The sequence below is a fragment of the Panicum hallii genome, chromosome 3, assembly GCF_002211085.1.
Source record: "Panicum hallii strain FIL2 chromosome 3, PHallii_v3.1, whole genome shotgun sequence".
Lineage (NCBI taxonomy): Eukaryota > Viridiplantae > Streptophyta > Magnoliopsida > Poales > Poaceae > Panicum > Panicum hallii.
The window spans coordinates 18,951,840-18,969,596 of record NC_038044.1 but is presented as its reverse complement, the minus strand read 5'-3'; the positions used below and the strand labels follow the sequence as shown (position 1 = coordinate 18,969,596).

Sequence of the window (17,757 nt, the reverse complement as noted above, 5' to 3'; positions counted from 1 at the left end):
CACATGCAAATCGAACAGCTTACTGCTCTTGCAAAGTTACGGGCAAAATCAAGCATCAGAGATGTCTGTTGGATATAATTAATACGCATTGCTTGATGCATGTGCAGATCCCCAGAGGCCAGCACATGTGTACATGCACTCCGATTTAATTTGAAGGAACGGATCGCGAATTGTTACTTTATGCTTCATTCATTGGCTGCTCGTCCTTGCGCGCAAGTGCAGGCAGCAAAGGCCGCAACGGGCATCGCCAGTTACGTACTTGCAAACTCAGAGAGAGAATCTGATCTTCTTCTTCTTCTTCTTTTTCTTTCTTGACGGAGAAGGTATTCCTAGGTGAGCACTGGCAGCAAAGGCAATGAACACAGACAACAAAGCTAGATCTAGGACCACAGTATGCAGCAGATGCCATGCTCTGAAGATCAGGAAAGAATGTTAACCTATGCCTAACGCCTGCATGGGGCCAAAATGGATTGGGTGTACAATTATTTGCATCCGCGGTTTTAATGATCTGAATATGAAATGAGAAGTACGGGAAAGTAAAAGTAGATAGATACAAGGATTAGAAAACAAGATGGCGAAGTTAAAAAAGGTGCTCCGGGGCCTTCGCATCCCTCATCATGGAGGAGCTTGACGACCCTGATGGAAACTGGAGTAAATCGAGGCTAGCTCTTACAGAAAGTCTATGAGAACTGTCCACCATTGACCAGTTTGGCTTAACCAGAACTACTGATGTTATTAGTTTGGTTAAGCCGGTTTAGCTTGATTAATCTAGGTTGTTCCTGAGACAGAGGGTGGCGAGTGTCCTATTCTACCGATGATACCAATTGTTCCTTCGATTTCTCACTCCTTCCACGAATTCCTTAGATTTTTCATTCCTCTGGTTGATTTCTCAATCCTTCCATTTTAAAAATATAAAATACAGTGGATGGTGTGGTATCAAGATGGATACACAACATCCGGGTTCTACAGTATCTCCAGCAACTTCGCAATGAATCTTTCCCAATAACCATCTAAAATGGGATATCTCAATGATTCTTTTATGATTATTGGGAGAGTTGATTTTGCAGTTCCCCAATAATCTCATCACAAGCCAACTACCGTACTGAGAGAGTTTCAACTCTCCTATTTAGGGAGAGTTGGGATGGATTATTGGTTTGTTCTAATAATTATTGAAAAAAGGAAAAGATAAAGGGAATGCACCCCATATGGTAGTTGGGCTGGGGAATAAGGATCCGCCGGAGATGCTGCAACCCCACCCCCAACACACACAAAAAGAAATGGCTGTTTTTCGGATGCTCGTTCAGAAGCATTGGCAATGTGTTTTGTGGTTATTTTAGTAATTATGTTAGCCGTACGTAGTGCTAAAAAAGCTGCTCATCTTTTGGCTAGGGAGACAGAGTGCGAATGTTGTGGATGCTGTAAACGTTGAGTGTTTGTGTTAATGAATGAGCCGGCCTTCATCTTAAAAAAAATCATTGTCGCAAGAACATACCTGTACTTTAATATATCAGAATAAACAGTAAAAACTGTCATCGTTGACTCGTTCCCCGCGGCGTTTTCATCCAAAGCAGACTAATCTCCCTGCTGACATCTAACACCCAAATGTACAAAGCATCTCTATAGGCCGGAATCGCCGCAAATCCTATGCGTTCGGCACTGCCATGATGGCCAGGGCCTCCCTGTTCTGCCCCAGCACGTTGAACACCGTCGCGGCGATGTGCGACGGCGTCAGCCCGGCCTCGGCCAGCTGATCGGCCGGCGACCCGTGGTCGATGTACCTGTCCGGAAGCACCAGCGGCCGCCACTGCACAAACACGAAGGCAAATTCATCGTCGTCGGTCAGCCAATTTGTTTCTGAATTTTGCAATGGAAAAACTTGATGAGGCATCTTGTATTCTTGTCCGTTTTAAAAGGTCTGCAACTTGCCTTGAGTTTGCCGTCCAGAAGGCCGTCCAGGGCCATGAACTGGGCGACGTGCGAGCCGAACCCTCCGATGGAGCCTTCCTCCACGGTGATGAGCACCTCGTGGGACTTGGCGAGGCTCCTGATCAGGGCGTGGTCCAGCGGCTTGCAGAACCTGGCGTCGGCGACGGTCACCTTGAGGCCGTGGCGCTCCACCAGGCCCGCCGCGGCCAGGCAGTACTGCACCGCCGACCCGTACCCCAGCAGCGCCACCCGGTCGCCCTCACGCAGGATCCTGCCCTTGCCGACCTGCGAATTGATCGCGTCGCGCATCGATCGGATCAGTAAAAGGGGGCCATGGTTTCCTTTTCCCCCGATTGCAATCAGCAGGAGAGGCCATGGAGGTTTACCTCGAGAGGAGTGCCTTTGTAGTTGGGCGGCAACGGGACACCAATGCCGTTGCCTCTCGGGTACCGGAAGCAGGAGGGGCGGTCGTCGATGGCCGCGGCGGTGGCGACCATGTGGCAGAGCTCGGCCTCGTCGGACGGGGCCATGACGACCATGTTGGGCAGGCACGCCATGTACGTGACGTCGAACGCGCCGCAGTGGGTCGGCCCGTCCGCGCCGACCAGCCCGGCCCTGTCCATTGCGAACCTCACCGGGAGCTTCTGGAGGTCGACGTCGTGCACCACCTGCGCCGCCACATCGCCGGCCGGCAGCGGCGTCAGTGTCACAGTGACCGCACACGCAGAAGAAGAAATAAATAAACGATGCGAAGAACGGGGCACCGCCGCCGGCGCGCACCTGGTCGTAGCCGCGCTGCAGGAAGGACGAGTAGATGGCGCAGAACGGCTTGAGGCCCTCGCAGGCGAGGCCGGCCGCGAACGTGACGGCGTGCTGCTCGGCGATCCCGACGTCGAAGCAGCGGTTGGGGAAGCGGCGGAGGAAGTAGTTAAGCCCCGTGCCGCCGCCCATGGCGGCGTGGATGGCGACGATCTTGCTGTCCTGCTCGGCCTCGGCGATGAGCGCCTCGGCGAAGTAGTTGGTGTAGGACAGCGTCTTGGCCGGCGACTTGAACTGCTTCCCCGTCGCCGGGTCGAACTTGGCGACGCCTGGATGCGCGTGCATCGAACAACAGCAAAATCACACACAGTTCCGGCAATGCACGATCTGCTAGCCAGTAGGAAGCAAGCTTGAAGCAAACGAACGCCGGCGCGGTCGTCACTCACCGTGATACTTGTCGGCGGCGCGCTCGGCGTAGGGGTAGCCGCGCCCCTTCTCGGTGATGACGTGGATGAGGACGGGGCCGGTGGTCTTGGTGCTCTTGACGTCGTTGAGGATGGAGACGAGGTCGTCGATGTTGTGGCCGTCGACGGGGCCGATGTAGTAGAGGCCGAGCTCCTCGAAGAGCGTGGAGCCGGGGCCGCTGATCATGCCGCGGGCGTACTCGTCCACCTTCGCCGCCAGCTCGTGCACCGACCCGCCGATCTGCTTGGTCACGCCCTGAAACACGAACGAAATGGCTGGTCAAAGTCACTCAGAGAGCTGAAGACCTGGGCCGCCGTTTTCCTTTGTATTTACCACAATCTTTCTAGGCCCAACAACAATGGGCCTGTTACAGCATAGCCCGTGAAATTTCTAAGACCAATCCCAAGAAAAAAAATCATTTTTACCTCCCTGAACTTTATGATAAATCCGCGTTTCCTCTCTAAACAATAAAACCGTCCGTGTGAACTTCTCGAACTCGCGATACCATACATATGACCTCCTTGGCTAAAATTTTAGCCTGTTTGGATCAAAGGATTTTCAAACAGACCCATTGTGAGTAGGCCAAAATATGGCATACCAAATTTATTTGCCAGAATGCGGGTAAGAATAGCAATTGGGTGGGTGCAAAAATGTGATAGTCAAAATTTTAGCTATCAATTAGTTTGATACCAAAATATAAATACCACAAGAGGAGGTTGGCACAAACAGTCAAAATATGGGCAAGCTGAACCTTGCCGATTTGCCAATAAATTTAAGCATGCTAATTTTTTAGAGCTCAACCAAATGAATGTCAAACTCTACGAACTTGCCCATATTTTGTAGAGCACATTTTTAAACCCAACCAACTTAACTCAAAATTTGAGTATTCTGAGCCGAGGATAAACTATGGGACTATTGCTGGAGTCTTAAAGGTTCAGAACCAGCAGGACTCTATCTATGAGGTTGGACTAAAAAAACGCATCAACTTGTTGAGATCCATCCATCCATCCTCGAGCAGCTTTTGTTTATGCAGACTGCCTATAGTGGGCACTACTCGAAGCTACAGATTGTTGCATCCTCGCCATCTCCGGTGGACACATCCATCCCGTGCATGGCGCCCAGAAGAAGATCGCAGCGCGCCACGCTGCAGCTGACGCGGCTTATTTTGGCACGTCTAGCGCAAGCGTCCAGAAGATGTACGCAATACTGACACGTCTGCTGTCGACCTGCCTAATGACAAGCTTCCTACCATTTCCCAAGCGAGTTTTTAAAATTTGAAAAAAAACAAAGAGTTTATCTTTTTTTTGAAAGACAAAAAAAAAGGTTTTATCCTTTCAGACGTCGATTGCCGGGAGACTTGGGATCCCAGCCTTGTTTAATGCGCGCGGGGGCTGCCACGTTGGAGGCTCAGTTTGTGGGGGCGTACCTTGGCCACCTCCCGGAGCTCCCTGAGCGGGCGGCTGGACTGCAGCTTGCTGAGGGCGCTGCTGAGCGCGCCGACGGGCGGCACGGGCCCGTCGAGCGTGGCCGTGGGCAGGGAGACCTGCTTGTTGTCGTTGAGGATGACGATCATGTCGGAGTCGAGGTAGCCGGCGTTGTTCATGGCCTCGTACGCCTGCCCCGCCGTCATGGCGCCGTCGCCGATCACCGCCACCACGTTGTTCTTGCCGCCCTTGAGGTCCCGCCCCACCGCCATGCCCAGCGCCGCCGAGATGGTGGTGGAGCTGTGGCCCGTGCCGAAGCAGTCGTACTCGCTCTCGGCGCGCTTCGTGAACCCCGCCAGCCCGTTGGTCTGCCGCATCGTCGGCATCTTGTCGCGCCGCCCCGTCAGGATCTTGTGCGGGTACGACTGCAATGCATGCACCCCACATTAATAAACAAATTAATTAAGATTAAACCCCCGGATATAGTTAGATGCATTAGATGGCCCGGCCGCGAGCTGCCTGCCCCCGGCACGCCCACATGGAGCGCACGTTGCGGGCCGGAGCGAGCCGTGCCATGGCCCATGGCGCCATGGCGCGTACCTGGTGGCCGACGTCCCAGAGGATGCGGTCCTGCGGCGCGTTGAAGACGTAGTGCAGCGCGACGGTGAGCTCCACGACGCCGAGGCTGGACCCGAGGTGGCCGCCGGTCTTGGAGACGTGGAAGATGACGTCGGAGCGGAGCTCGTCGGCGAGCTGCCGCAGCTCCTTCGCCGACAGGTTCTTCATGTGCACCGGGTAGTTGATGGTGTCCAGCAGCGGCGTCGGCGGCCGCTGCGAGTAGTACTCCGCCTCGCGCTCGCGCTCCGACAGCGACGCTGACACGCACGTCGACCTCCGCCGAGCCTGCACGCACGCGCGCACCACTGTTAACCATCGAATTTAAACAGCAGCTGAGCTGCAGCACGCAATTAACAAGCCAGTAACAATTAAGCTTGCGCAGAGCAGAGCAGAGGATGCTCACCTTCACAGTAGGCCTGGCCTGAAGCTGCTTGTGGACATGGAGCTCCGCCGCCGGAGCGAAATGGGAGTCCTGAGCCGGCACGCCGAGGAATCCTCTCGGAACAGAGAACGTCGACAGCGCCATTGCTCCCCCTCCTCCTCCTCCTCCTCCTGCTGCTGCTCAAGATCGCAGCAGCTTCTCCCAATGGCGGCGAACCAAGTGCTCGATTTCCTCAAGAACCGACCCAAAACGCTAGTGCCGAGCTTGAGCTGCAAGCTAACGGTGGCAGCAGCAGTGTGCGGAGTAGCGAAAGGACGGCGGGGGATTCGGTCGGGGAGTGGCCGGAGGGGGAGAGTGAGGAGACAGCGCGGGGAGGAGGTTCGTCCTATAGTAGTAGTAGTGCGCTGCGGCCGGCGGGAGAGGTGATGGGGTGATGCGGCGGGATGGAGATAGGGGAGGGGAGGGCGGCGAGTGTGACTGTGTGGGTGACCACGGAGGTGGGGAAGGCCATGGCCGGGCGCGTGTGGCTGGAATTCATTCGCCTGTGCCCCAAGTGCTCGCTTTTTCCCCCTCCTCCGCGCCGTGCCCCGGCGCGCATCGAGCCACCGGCGGGAGCGAGAGCAACGGGCGCCCTACCAATCTCGCACCCCATTGGGCCAGCTCGACGGAGTATCACGAGAGGATAACGTGGGATATGATAAAATCGTAGAAATAGCAAATTAGGCCCCTGCTTGGACGGGAGGGAGGAACGTAGGAGGCGCATTCCTGTGAAGCCGCCTTCTATCCCATCGTTTGGACGGGATGGGAGGAATCAGCCAGGAAGTGTCCAGATCAAATCAAAGGAGAAAAAACATGTGTACTTTTGGACGAAACGAAACATCCATCGATAGCTCTTGCAAGATTTTTTTTTGTATTTTTTAGCCTATTGCAATTTGCGAGATTTTTCTTTTTTCAGTAACCACCTTGGCAATGGCATCACGGTGTTACAGTACTCTGCGTAGGCCACTGCCAGCGTTGCCGGAGCTATCTCTTCCATGCCGCGCACGGCGCACCACGTCACGCCCGCCGGCCAGACTGCTCCACCTCGCCCCGCCGGCCGCTGCTAGAGCAGGACGCCAAGACCGCATCTCGCCCCTAGCAGCTAGCTAGCAGGCGGATGCCCAGCTGGAGGGCACCTACCGCGTAAGCTCGCTGTACGTGGCCGCAGCTCAACCCAGGATGTGGAGGAACGAAGGCGACGTGGACTACAAGGATTTGGGAAGATAGAAACAAGTTTGGCGTATCGATCGGTGGTCAGATGCACTCGTGAACTCGGAGGTTTCTTGGGTTGAACACCGAAACAGAAGGTGAAAAGTTTCAGATGAGACCAAACCGTAGAGAAAAGATTTGAGCATTTGTTCACTAGCGCGTCGGTCATCAAATTTATATTTGGTCCATAACTGCTTTTCTTCTGATATGTTAGTGCCTTTTGAAAGGAAAATAAAATGATTAATCACTTGAGTCTATTACTAATTTGTGTATCCGTACACTATCCGTCTTGGAGTATTCATGTGTTCTAAACACTCGCCATCACGCGATTGGCGTATCTCCGACGGTTAGATCTCTTATAGTGTAATTTGTCCATCCGAAGTTGAGTTCTGCATATGTTGTCTATTCAAAATTTATCCCCCACTCGAGAAAAATGATACAATTTGCTAAAACACATTGATCACCTACAAAATTGTAAAGAAGGACCACATGTTGTTTTGTAGTAAAAGGAAGGCCCACGATTGTTTTCCCCTTTTTAATTTTTGTCTTCACTGGACCCAAATATTCCAAATACAACAAAAACACCCCTATTGGAAATCACCATCGTCGGGGTGCTCTGGTGGACTGCTTGTCCAACGTTACATTCTTTGACATCTCCAGCACGATTAATGATGACGACTACATCATCTGCCTATTTACAACACTACGGATGCTATAGTATCCTCTACTATGTCCATCTCACCACCACTGCCCATCTCTGCTTCCATCAATGCGCAACCCACGTGTTACATGTTCTTCATCCTCTTGTTTCTTTTAGGTTTTATACATATACATCAAGGTGCGTACCTATTTGTAAACTCCATTGTAATGCCGGCTCCTACTGCCACATGGCATTCTTCCACGACTCTAATGATGATGCCAAGTGCCATGGATGCCATCACCTTCATCTCCATGGCTCCATCTTTACAGCAGCATGCCCTGCTCTACGGCATCCACCTCGCTAACATTGTTGGAAATCCAACACAGCACAAAAATCACATCTTTCTCTTTTGTACCATGATGTTACCATGTTGCGTTGCAGGCTTGTAGCCTCCACTACGCTATCTTGTACCCTCACCTCCGTTGCCAGCTAGGGTCTTTCAACTCAGGAGTCTGTTTGCTTACACTAAATCAACAAAAATAATTTTCCAGCATTTTTATTTGTGACGATCTATATTTTTATTAGAATTCCTATCATGAATAAAGTTAACATTAAGTCATACTACTCAAACAACATTAAGGGAGACAAGCGTTAAAAATTCATAGATGAATTTAAGGCCCGCAGCTGATTAAACTTGTTTATATTTTCTCTCTCTAATGCGTTCATATTCTAAAGTTGTACTCATATAGAAACTTTCTTATCTTTGTCCAGTTATGGTGGTACCTTATATACCAAATATTCTCCACCCTTGTGTTGGTGTGTGTTTGAATGAAGCCTTAGCTTGAGCTACATGTTTGTCATAAAAATAGATATGATCATAGCTTCTTGCATAGATGTACATTAGGTGTGAATGGTGATAAGTGACAAACATGTATATCTTGAGTTAGTTTTTCTACAGTAGCAATGGGAAAAGTGAGTATTTTGAGGCATACTCCCTCCGTCCCATGAAGAGTGCAATCCTGCGTTTGAAAAAGATCTCATAAAGTGCAATCCTAGGAATTGGATCTCAACTACCTGCCTAATTAAGTGGTCAGATTTGATTTGCATGCCAAAACTAACTGTATGTGGCCTACAAATGAGGGTGCGAGTCTTTCTACACCACCGTTAAACCGTCTGAAAAAGGCTACAATTGCACTCTTTATAGGACGGAGGGAGTATATATGTAGAAGTACTTTAGGATTTCCTATAATGACAGATGTAGTATTTAGATGCGTGTTTAAAGATACTTTAGATTATTTTTAATAATAATTGGGTGGATAATTTGGATGCAAATTTTGAGGTTTATTCTAGATTATTTTTCATAATGATAGGTGGCGTTACTTTATTTTATTTTTAATAATGATGGAGATGGGTAATTTAGATGCAAATTTTAGGGGTTGCTTTAGATTATTTCAGAGGGTTGCTTTAGGGGGGGTTAGTTTATGGTTCGTTTTCATAAAGGCAGATGTGTGTAATTTAAATATAGATTTAGGGGTATTTTAGAGTGTTTTATTAAAGACAAAGTGTATTTTTTTCCTGAAATATAATAGATCCCATAGCTATTGTTGCTAATGACGACTACAGATGCTTGAACGTTTTATGATTATGAAGATTTTAGGATTGTCGTCATTTCTAGTGTGTCTCATCAATATTAATAAATAATATAGGAACATGAACATTTCACTTATAATAGAAAATGAAACAATTTAAAATGTTGAACTTGTGCATCCTTCAGAACATAGAAAGTTGAATTCATAGGAACAGAAAAGTTGGAGGTATGTGCTCTACGGTTTGCAGGAAATCGGTATAGGTTTTTTTTTTTGAGAGAGAGAGATGCATTGGAGACAGCCAAAAAAAACATCACGTTGGAGCTCGTTCTTGTTTCCGAATAGAATCGAAGCATAGGAGTGCAATTGTTAGGAACTTTGACATCCCCGGTTCTTTACTCCAAAGGACCTCTATAAGAAAAATGTAAGGATAAGAGTCCTTCAAAATTCCTATAAAAGCTCTTCAATCTCAAAGGAGGCCTTACGTTTTGTTGGTCATTAACTCATTACTCCCTGCAAAAGAAAATATTAATTATCAATGTAACTTTTGTGGGGGGGGGGGGGGGGGAGAACACTGAGCAGCTAATTTTCACGCATGAAAAGGGCCACATCATCCAAGTTCTCAGTATCCATGCTTGACCAGGGCGCTTGGCAGCCGCATCACTAAAACGGTCGGAATTGCACATGACCATCATCCCATCCAAGCATCCGTCACCAGTCGATCATTCAATACCGAGTAGTACATAATTAAAGACGTATTGCATCCACGCCGTCGACGTAGTATCAAGAAGAAGCCTGGCAGGACAAAAGGTGCGTGCGCTCCAGGGCAGCCTGCACTCCAGCTGCGCCGCGCCGCGCGCGTCGGCCGGACGGCGACCGGTGGGGTGATCGACGGTGTGACTGAGCGCGCGGCGGGCAACCTCGGCCGTGGACCCGTGGTGCCGCGTGGGCGCGTGGCGACGTGGGCGGGCGGGTGCCTGTCGAGGTCGCGGCCACTGACGCGCGCGCGCGCGCAGGTGTCGCGACGGGATCGGGCGGTGCCCCCCGCACGTCCCTGGACTGTAGGTCGTCGGCAGGTCGTGCCGCGCCACTCCGGCGCCGGTGCGCCGGCCCGCGCGCACTGCCTCGCGAGTGCGACGGGACGGCCGGCCGGTCGGTCGAGTGCGGGGTGGGAGTGCGCGTCATCCCGGGCTGCGGTGGTGACCGGCCGTGTGTGTGGGCCGTGGCCGATGCCAAGCGCGTTCGGCTCAGCCAACTTGTCGTGGGCAGCGAGCGTTCGAGGCACTAGCTAGACTGCTAGAGCGCACGGCTCGTTGGCTCGGTCCAAGTGTTGTGAAGAGATCATTTCTGGGGTTTGGGGGATCTCCTCTTAGGCTCGGATTTTTTTTTCCACTTTCAGTGGAGCATCTGTGCCCCCGATCGGCAAGCGTACCGAGCACCAGAATCGAGAGGTTGGGTGTACATGCCCCTTCGTTCACCCACGCGCGCCTGAAAATGCTCGTAGCTAGCAGCTAGGCTTTCACCTCAGCGCCGAGCACCCACAGATACACACGACCGTGCATCCGTCCACTTGTAAAAAAAATGGATCTTTGAAAGTACATCGCCGAGAAGGTATATGTCCGGCCGCGTCGTGTGCCTCGTGTTCTGCCAAAAGAGAGAGAGAGAGCGTAGATCTCATGAAACCATTCTCGAGTCCTTAACAACTTTGCCTTATTGTTACTACACCTCCCTTCTACTAAAATATACTCCCTCCATCTCACGAGAAGTGCAATCCCGTGTTTCAAAAAAAATTCCACAAAACGTGCAATTTTAGAAATTGAATCTCAACTACCTATCTAATTAAGTGGTCAGATTTAATTTGCATATCAAACTAACCGCATGTGGCAAACAAATAAACGTATGAGAGTCTTTTCATGTCACCACTACTGTGTCTGGAAAAAGCTAGAATTACACTCTTTATGGGACGGATGGAGGAGCAAAAAGTGTGTTTTTCATCCTTCAAGTATTGCAAAAGTCTGACATTCATTCTTCATATTTCATCTGGTACAAATTACCCCTTAACTAACTAAATCGGCGTATCTATCGTCTGCAGATTAGTTTAATAATAGTTTAGTGTCATATAATATTAGTTTAGGTTATATAATTATCTTACTAATAATTATTTAGCCACGTCTAATGTTCAGCCGATCACTGTAATAATTCGGTATGAATCGGTTTCGTTAATTTCTCCAATAAGATTTTTATGGAGTACCCAATTTAGAGGATTTACTGAATTTTTTGTAGGCTTTATATCTTCAACGCAGTATATAGGGATTAGTCAGATGATTGTGGGCATAAACCACCATTAGATATAAACCACCATTAGATGACACTAAATTATTGTTAAACTAAGATAGGATGATAAATGCACCGGTTTAGATAGTAAAAGGGTTGTTGTGCGCTAAATGAATGTCACACTTTTGTAATACTTAAGAGATGAAAAGAACAATTTTTTACTAAAATATAATGGGTTCTGACTATGCACAATTGCACCTCCCGCGTCGTGTGCCGAACTGGAGAAGCGCCTATTAGCGTATCCGGCTTCGATCCCCGGCAGACCCAACAATCCCGGTGAGAAGATATGGCGGGAGAACATCAGAAACAACTTCCCCGCTTCACGTGGACAGGTTGACCATGCCGCCGGAACGGAGAGCAGCAGGCGAACAACGCGGTCGAACTCGAATAACCTGAACGGGACATCGACATGCATGCACCGCGTCAGAATATTTGGCGCCCCCAGCCGCGTCGTCCTACTTCAACTCCGAATCGATGCACGCCGGACGGCGACGCGAAAGGCCGCGCGCCGCCGCGCCGGCACCCGCGCGCGTGCCTGCCCGCCGAACCCGCCGCCCCTGTGATTCCGTGAAGAGCATGGTCTGGCCCGACGCGGGGGGCGCTACTAGAAAAATGGGCCATGATTGGCGCCCTCGCCGCGAGAGCCGGGCCAGATGCACTCCGCCTGACCACGGTGCGCACATGCGCCGCTCCCCGGCAGCGGATCGCATCCGCTTCGGCGAGTAGCGAAAGGAATCGCCCGCCCGGCGCCGCAAGTGGCGCGGCGCCCGCCAACTTGACCGGGAGGTGAAGGGAATGCGGCGGCGGTCTCCGGCCGCGGCGGCAGGTTGGCAGAACGGGCGGAATGTTTGGCCACGCGGTTTATTCTCAGGCAGTCAGTAGACTCGTCGTACTCAAATGGCCAGATTTATGAAGCATCAGCGACCACTGACGAAATTTTAGCATGCCGACGCACAGGGATCGCATACCGGCATCATCGACAAAACCCTGCGGCATGTAGCAACACCCGTCGATATAGCTACAGCCAAAAAATTCTCGAGCTGTTGGCTGGAACATATTCTTACAAGATTATATTTGAGCATCGAACAAAGACCACTGCGATACAAACTGAACCTTGATAGCAAGTGCAGGGCAGAGAGATTTCACGAAGGCGGCACAAGCTTCAACCGGAGTGAAAAATCAACAATCTTGGAACGAAACCTACCGGTTAGCAACAAATGGGCCTTTTGCGCAAAAAGAAAAAGAAACAAAATAGAGAGTCCCTCGCAAGCTTATAGCGTATAGGCCAAGACAATACGAAATGTATCATGTATCACAACACAAGGTACACCAAAAACAAAGAAACAGCCCACCACACAATCATATAAGGAAATAATAAGGTACTTCAAGCTCATCCGATCGACACTTTAAGAGCAGCAGCACCATTCCGTATTGTCGGAAAGACAAGCAGGCATGCAAAATGATGACAAATTCCACTAGCAAAAGAAGGGCAGCAGCACCGCCATTCATCCGTATTGTTGCAGAAAGACAAGCAGGTATGCACAAAGATGACATCCTCAACTAGTAAAAGACAATGAATCTACATCTACTTTAGTCATCAAAAGGCACCATTTCAATTATAAAAAAGACATATTAGTTGCACTAATAACACCATAGTCAATGAAAGGGATGTTGGGTATGCTAATTACACCAGTAATTCCCGAGGGTCATACTAGAATTCAGCAATGAATAAGATGTTTGTGGTGTCTTCACAGATCTACTAAGTCTAAATGAGGATGCCATGTTAGGCTCCATAGTTTCAAACACTAAGAGGTTGCAACTAATTTAGTAAGCTCTGCTTTCTTAAGGAAGTTTCTCACACCACAGGCGCAAGAAAATTGACAGACCCAAAAGATTAAAGAGAAACTCATACAATCAAATAACTTTGAATATCCACATGACGAAGCAAAGAACTGCCTAGACCTCATGGGCCTAAAATGGCATTTCGGAAAGTACACTCCAGGTGACTAAAACACAGGTTATGCTACATAATGCTAGCATAAATCTAGATATATTATTTGAACCTCATCTCCCCATCCTTCTGGAAAACAGAAGAATTGCATATGCTAGTTTCAATGAAAATCCTTGGCACAAGTAGAAAGGAAAAAAATAGCGTCTTCTTTAGAATGAGCCCAGTAAGAGGCCGTGCTTGAATCCAGAATGGTTATGGGCTAATGAGCCAAACTGTGATGGTGAACCACTAAGTGACTATACACATATAAAATACAGGGAACTGCATTTCAGCCAAGACAGATCCAATTCTCCCCCTTAATTTTTCATGCACAATGGTTTCGCAGGAAAATGACTTATCTGGGCCAACAGTCAAGATACACAAGCATGGTTCGATACACAAAGTAAAACTTTTCCATCCAACTGCAACTGAGGACCAAAACAAGAAAGAAACAAATGACAACTTTTACTTTTTTTATTCAATGGCCTCTTACCTACAGGGTAGGGGGAACTAGGAAGATCCTCCCCTGCAGAACGAAGGCCACTCATATGGACGAGGTGATGGAGCAGGATCCATTGGATGGTTACTGTCATGCAACCCAGCGATGCCTGCACCACTGAGGTTCCCAGCTGACCTTCCGGATCTGCCGCCCATGAACATGGTTGACCATGTGTCCGACAGCCGCTCGCTCTTTGCTGCTGGGTTCAACAACGTTGTGTCGACGCTCCAGTCTACTGAGGTGTAGTCATAAGGTGCTAGCCCATTGGTTCTCCAATCAGAATGAGACAATGTAGAGGAGGATTCAGATGAGTTCCACCCTCTAAATGCCCCAAGTGATGACGCCACAGAACGAGAGGATGATGTACCTCCAGAACTCCAGGTGCCACCCCAACCATTGGCAGCCAGCTCTATAGGATTGGAAACGAAACTTTGTTGATGGTTTGCATGTCCAAATGGCCTGGCAGAACTAATATTGTCCAAACTCATATTCCTTAGTCCATGCCCCAAGCCACCATTCAATATCATATCAACACCTGATGCACCATTTAAGTACCACTCCCTTGAAGATGGTTCTGATGCAAACATACTATGGCTGGTGGATGGTAGGCTCTGTTTGGAACCTGCGGATTGAGGACGCTGCATTACAACTACTGACTCTCGCAAGCTTCCATTGGGCATCGCACTTTTCACCTCATTGCCTCCTGCCACATGCCGCATGTCTGACTTCAGTTGCGGTACTGCAACAGGCAAAGGAGATGATGCCACATAAGGAACTGATGGAACTGAGTTGGCACTAAGGCGCCTCTTCTCAGGTTGGACAAATTGTTGGCGGACCAACTCTGGCTTAATTGGTGCAGCCAGTGGCTGAAAGCCTTTCATTGCAGGTTCCTTTGGACCACTACCATTCATCAGAAGCTTATAGTTTAAGTCTTTCTCCTCTCTCCTCATTTGCTGAACTCCTACTGAAGAAAATCCATTTGTTTGAGGCCTTGCAGGGTTCTGCACAAGTACGACCTGCTGCTTGTTAGGCAAGCCACTTGAATCGCCAGAACCTTCAGGCTTAGATGGTGCTGCAGTCGATTCTTGCTTATGTGTCTTCAAGACCTCCTCAGCCTTTTCTAGATCACCCTCACAGGAAACAACTGCCCTTTCAACCTCTTGCTTTGTACACTTATATTTTGCCTCCAAGCTCACAATTTTTGCAAGCTCGTCAGCTATATCAATCTTCAAGTTGACCCCAGACTGTTGATCAGCTGCAAGTTGTTGCTTAGTTTCCTCACTGCCATCAAAGTTGCAGAGCCAGGTAACAGACTCCTCAACGCAACCCTCATTCTGTATAAGGGCCATCGTTGCTTGATCTGCTGAGAAACCCATCGCGACAAGCTTCTGCGCGAGTGCCTCCAACTTTCTAGACATAAGGTATCCCTTGCAACGCTCATGTAATTCCTGGGCACGCCTCTCCTTCTGCCGTTGATGCTTCTTCTCATTCTTCTGTCTGATCTTCTCACGTTTATCAATATCGCATCCTGGAACAGAGTCCACTCGAGACGCAGTACTGGTTGCTTTCTCCTTTGGATCTTCTGACTCACCAGAACAGCTACCATTGTTGGAGGCACAATCGAAGTCCCCTGTACCATGGGAGCTACGAGAATGCTCATCTATTTCATCTGTATTCCTGAATTTATCAATACCTTGGCTACCCAAAAAAGATGCTGATGGTTCCAGAACATGAAACTTTCCAGAGAGGTTGTTGTAAGAACTTGCAAGTGTACCATTCCCCATTGGCTTTCCAGCAACCTTAGGTTGCTCTTTTGTAACTTTTGCAGCTGATCTGTCTTTCGACTTCGACTTGGATGCAGACGGCATTTTAGACAAGTAATTACACTGCTTTTACCTGCAATCAAATTTAAAGAAAAATGAGCACTCTAAGAAAATATATGCACAGTACTGATCTTCCTCTTGGCAGATGAGGAAAGTTCAACCATAACAAAAAAAGAATATCAATATCTCCAAGTTACAAATTAACTGCAATTGATAAGTATCGAAGCGTGTACGTCTGAGTGTCTGACCAAATATAAGAATGTCAAACAGCGATGCCAACTCAAACAGCCGTTAAATAAGGAAACAATAGTGATGCAACGTTATCTATTGCAACTAGCAATAAAGAGGCCTGATGACCTGATAATACATGAATGTCGTTTTGCTCGCTAGACGACAACTAGCCCAAATCTCCCACGCCAAAAAGCAACTCAAAATCAGACACATTTTGGCTCCACTTCCATTCGGATGCAACCTCCATTGACTACTGATGTTCGATTTCAGTTGTTTTTCATCTCGAAAAGAAAAGCATGCTTGATTCCATCTCCCATGTTCAATAATCAAGCAACAGAAAACAACCTTGCGCCCATAACAACAAAACGATAAAGCGTTGCAGAATCTGAGAACTCCAACTCATAGGATTGGCTCCGAGTATATTCGCTTACGTTCCCTTTTTTTGTCGGATTATCGAATCAAAACAGGAATCTTGCAAGTAACCATAACCAGAATTTTGGAGAATTTTGGCTGCATGAGCATTCAGCATCTACTAGCCTCCGGAAAAACAGTGCTTGCATTCCTCATCTCCTGAATTGTAAGACCTAATCATCAGCCAGAAGATAGCAAAGCAAAATTTCTGTTCTCGCGAAACCCTACAGCACAATCGCCCAGCAATCCAGCCAAGCAACCCCCTCGCCCCCATCGAATTCACCAGAAATTCTCCACGTGCAGCGCTGCTCCATGCCCATGAACGCGTGGGGCCGCCCGCCACAGTCGCCCCCCGCCACGGAATCACGCGATCCCCTGGGCACCAGGCGGACCCGTCCCGCGTCGAAATTCCACGGGGCACGCGGCGCCCGCCCACGCTCCGACGGGCGGTGGCATTCCCGCGCGCCGGCGGATCAAACCGTGGGTGGCACCGGACGCCACGCCCGAACCGAATCGAACCAACGAGGGATCAGAGCGAGAGAGAGGGGAGGGAGAAAGAGGGAAGGGGGGAGGGGCGTGGGAGACGAGGAGCTTACCCGGCGGCGAGGGAGAGGCGTAGGGTTTTGGCCTGCGGGCGGCGGGGATCAGGGGGGGCGGCGAGGGATTGGGGACGGGGGGCGAGCGAGAGCCTTCTAGGGTTTGGTTGGTTGACGCGGGTGCGGTGGGGTGGGGAGGAAATGGAGACGAAGCGAGACGGGACGAGGCGAGCGAGCGAGACAGCGGGCGAGCGAGGGGAGGGGGCGCCGAGGCAAAGCAGAGCAGCAGGCGCAACCGACGAGCGATCGGGTGGGCTTCGGGTTGGCCTCTGGCCTGCGGGTCGCGCTGGTCTATTGCGTTCCGCGTGTGGTGGGGGTGGGACGGCGCGTTCGTGCGCAGGCGTGGATCGGGTGGGGGCGCCACCGCGACCGCGCGAGATCCTCACGCCTCACGGCACGGCACAGGGGCAGAGCTGGGAAATTGGGTTGCATTACAGGCCTGACTTCGAGAATTTGGTAGGGAGGATGCCGGTCAAGCGGTCAAGCCTGCTAAAAAGATGGGCCTGACATGGGAACCATCCTGCACGATGAAAGTGGCCCATGGCCCAACAAATCAAAAGATACAGGCCATTTCGTGGTCCAGTTACTCCACTAAGTGTTACTGGCCCAGGTGCATTCTTTTTCTCATTCTGTCTGTTTCTTCTCTCTTCTTCCTTTTTCTTCAGCAGCTCAGCAGGTATCGCATGGATCAGCGCATAAGCAGGTTTTTCCTTCTTCCTTTTTCTAGCTTTTTTTGTGTTGTTTTTGGTCTTCACGGTCAAATAATTATAATACGGATTTACTTTTCTGCTTTGTCAGTTTGATCATATTTTTTAAAAAAATCGT

General features: G+C 49.7%; 2 protein-coding genes across 2 annotated transcripts; both read right to left on the bottom strand.

The window, feature by feature from the left end:
• Positions 1-1,432: 1,432 nt before the first annotated feature.
• LOC112886793 (1-deoxy-D-xylulose-5-phosphate synthase 1, chloroplastic) lies at positions 1,433-6,102 on the bottom strand. The gene is made up of 8 exons (XM_025952790.1): positions 5,596-6,102; positions 5,175-5,477; positions 4,577-4,999; positions 3,132-3,405; positions 2,707-3,014; positions 2,313-2,594; positions 1,927-2,211; positions 1,433-1,804 (listed from the first exon to the last, which is right to left on the bottom strand). Exons 1-8 carry the CDS (start codon positions 5,716-5,718, stop codon positions 1,643-1,645), a joined length of 2,160 nt encoding a protein of 719 aa, XP_025808575.1. The 5' UTR covers positions 5,719-6,102; the 3' UTR covers positions 1,433-1,642.
• Positions 6,103-13,626: 7,524 nt separating this feature from the next.
• Positions 13,627-17,180, bottom strand: LOC112886055. Its single transcript, XM_025951808.1, has 2 exons — positions 16,933-17,180; positions 13,627-15,767 (listed from the first exon to the last, which is right to left on the bottom strand). Exon 2 carries the CDS (start codon positions 15,737-15,739, stop codon positions 13,883-13,885), a length of 1,857 nt encoding a protein of 618 aa, XP_025807593.1. The 5' UTR covers positions 15,740-15,767; positions 16,933-17,180; the 3' UTR covers positions 13,627-13,882.
• Between the last annotated feature and the right edge of the window lie 577 nt (positions 17,181-17,757).

Excerpts from the sequence above, each read along its gene's own strand:
- LOC112886793 (XM_025952790.1), bottom strand. The coding sequence starts at position 5,718 with ATGGCGCTGTCGACGTTCTCTGTTCCGAGAGGATTCCTCGGCGTGCCG. Across the intron at positions 3,406-4,576 it reads AGCTCCGGGAGGTGGCCAAG|GGCGTGACCAAGCAGATCGG; the intron begins GTACGCCCCCAC and ends TTCGTGTTTCAG. Across the intron at positions 2,595-2,706 it reads TGCAGCGCGGCTACGACCAG|GTGGTGCACGACGTCGACCT; the intron begins GTGCGCGCCGGC and ends GTGGCGGCGCAG.
- LOC112886055 (XM_025951808.1), bottom strand. The coding sequence starts at position 15,739 with ATGCCGTCTGCATCCAAGTCGAAGTCGAAAGACAGATCAGCTGCAAAA.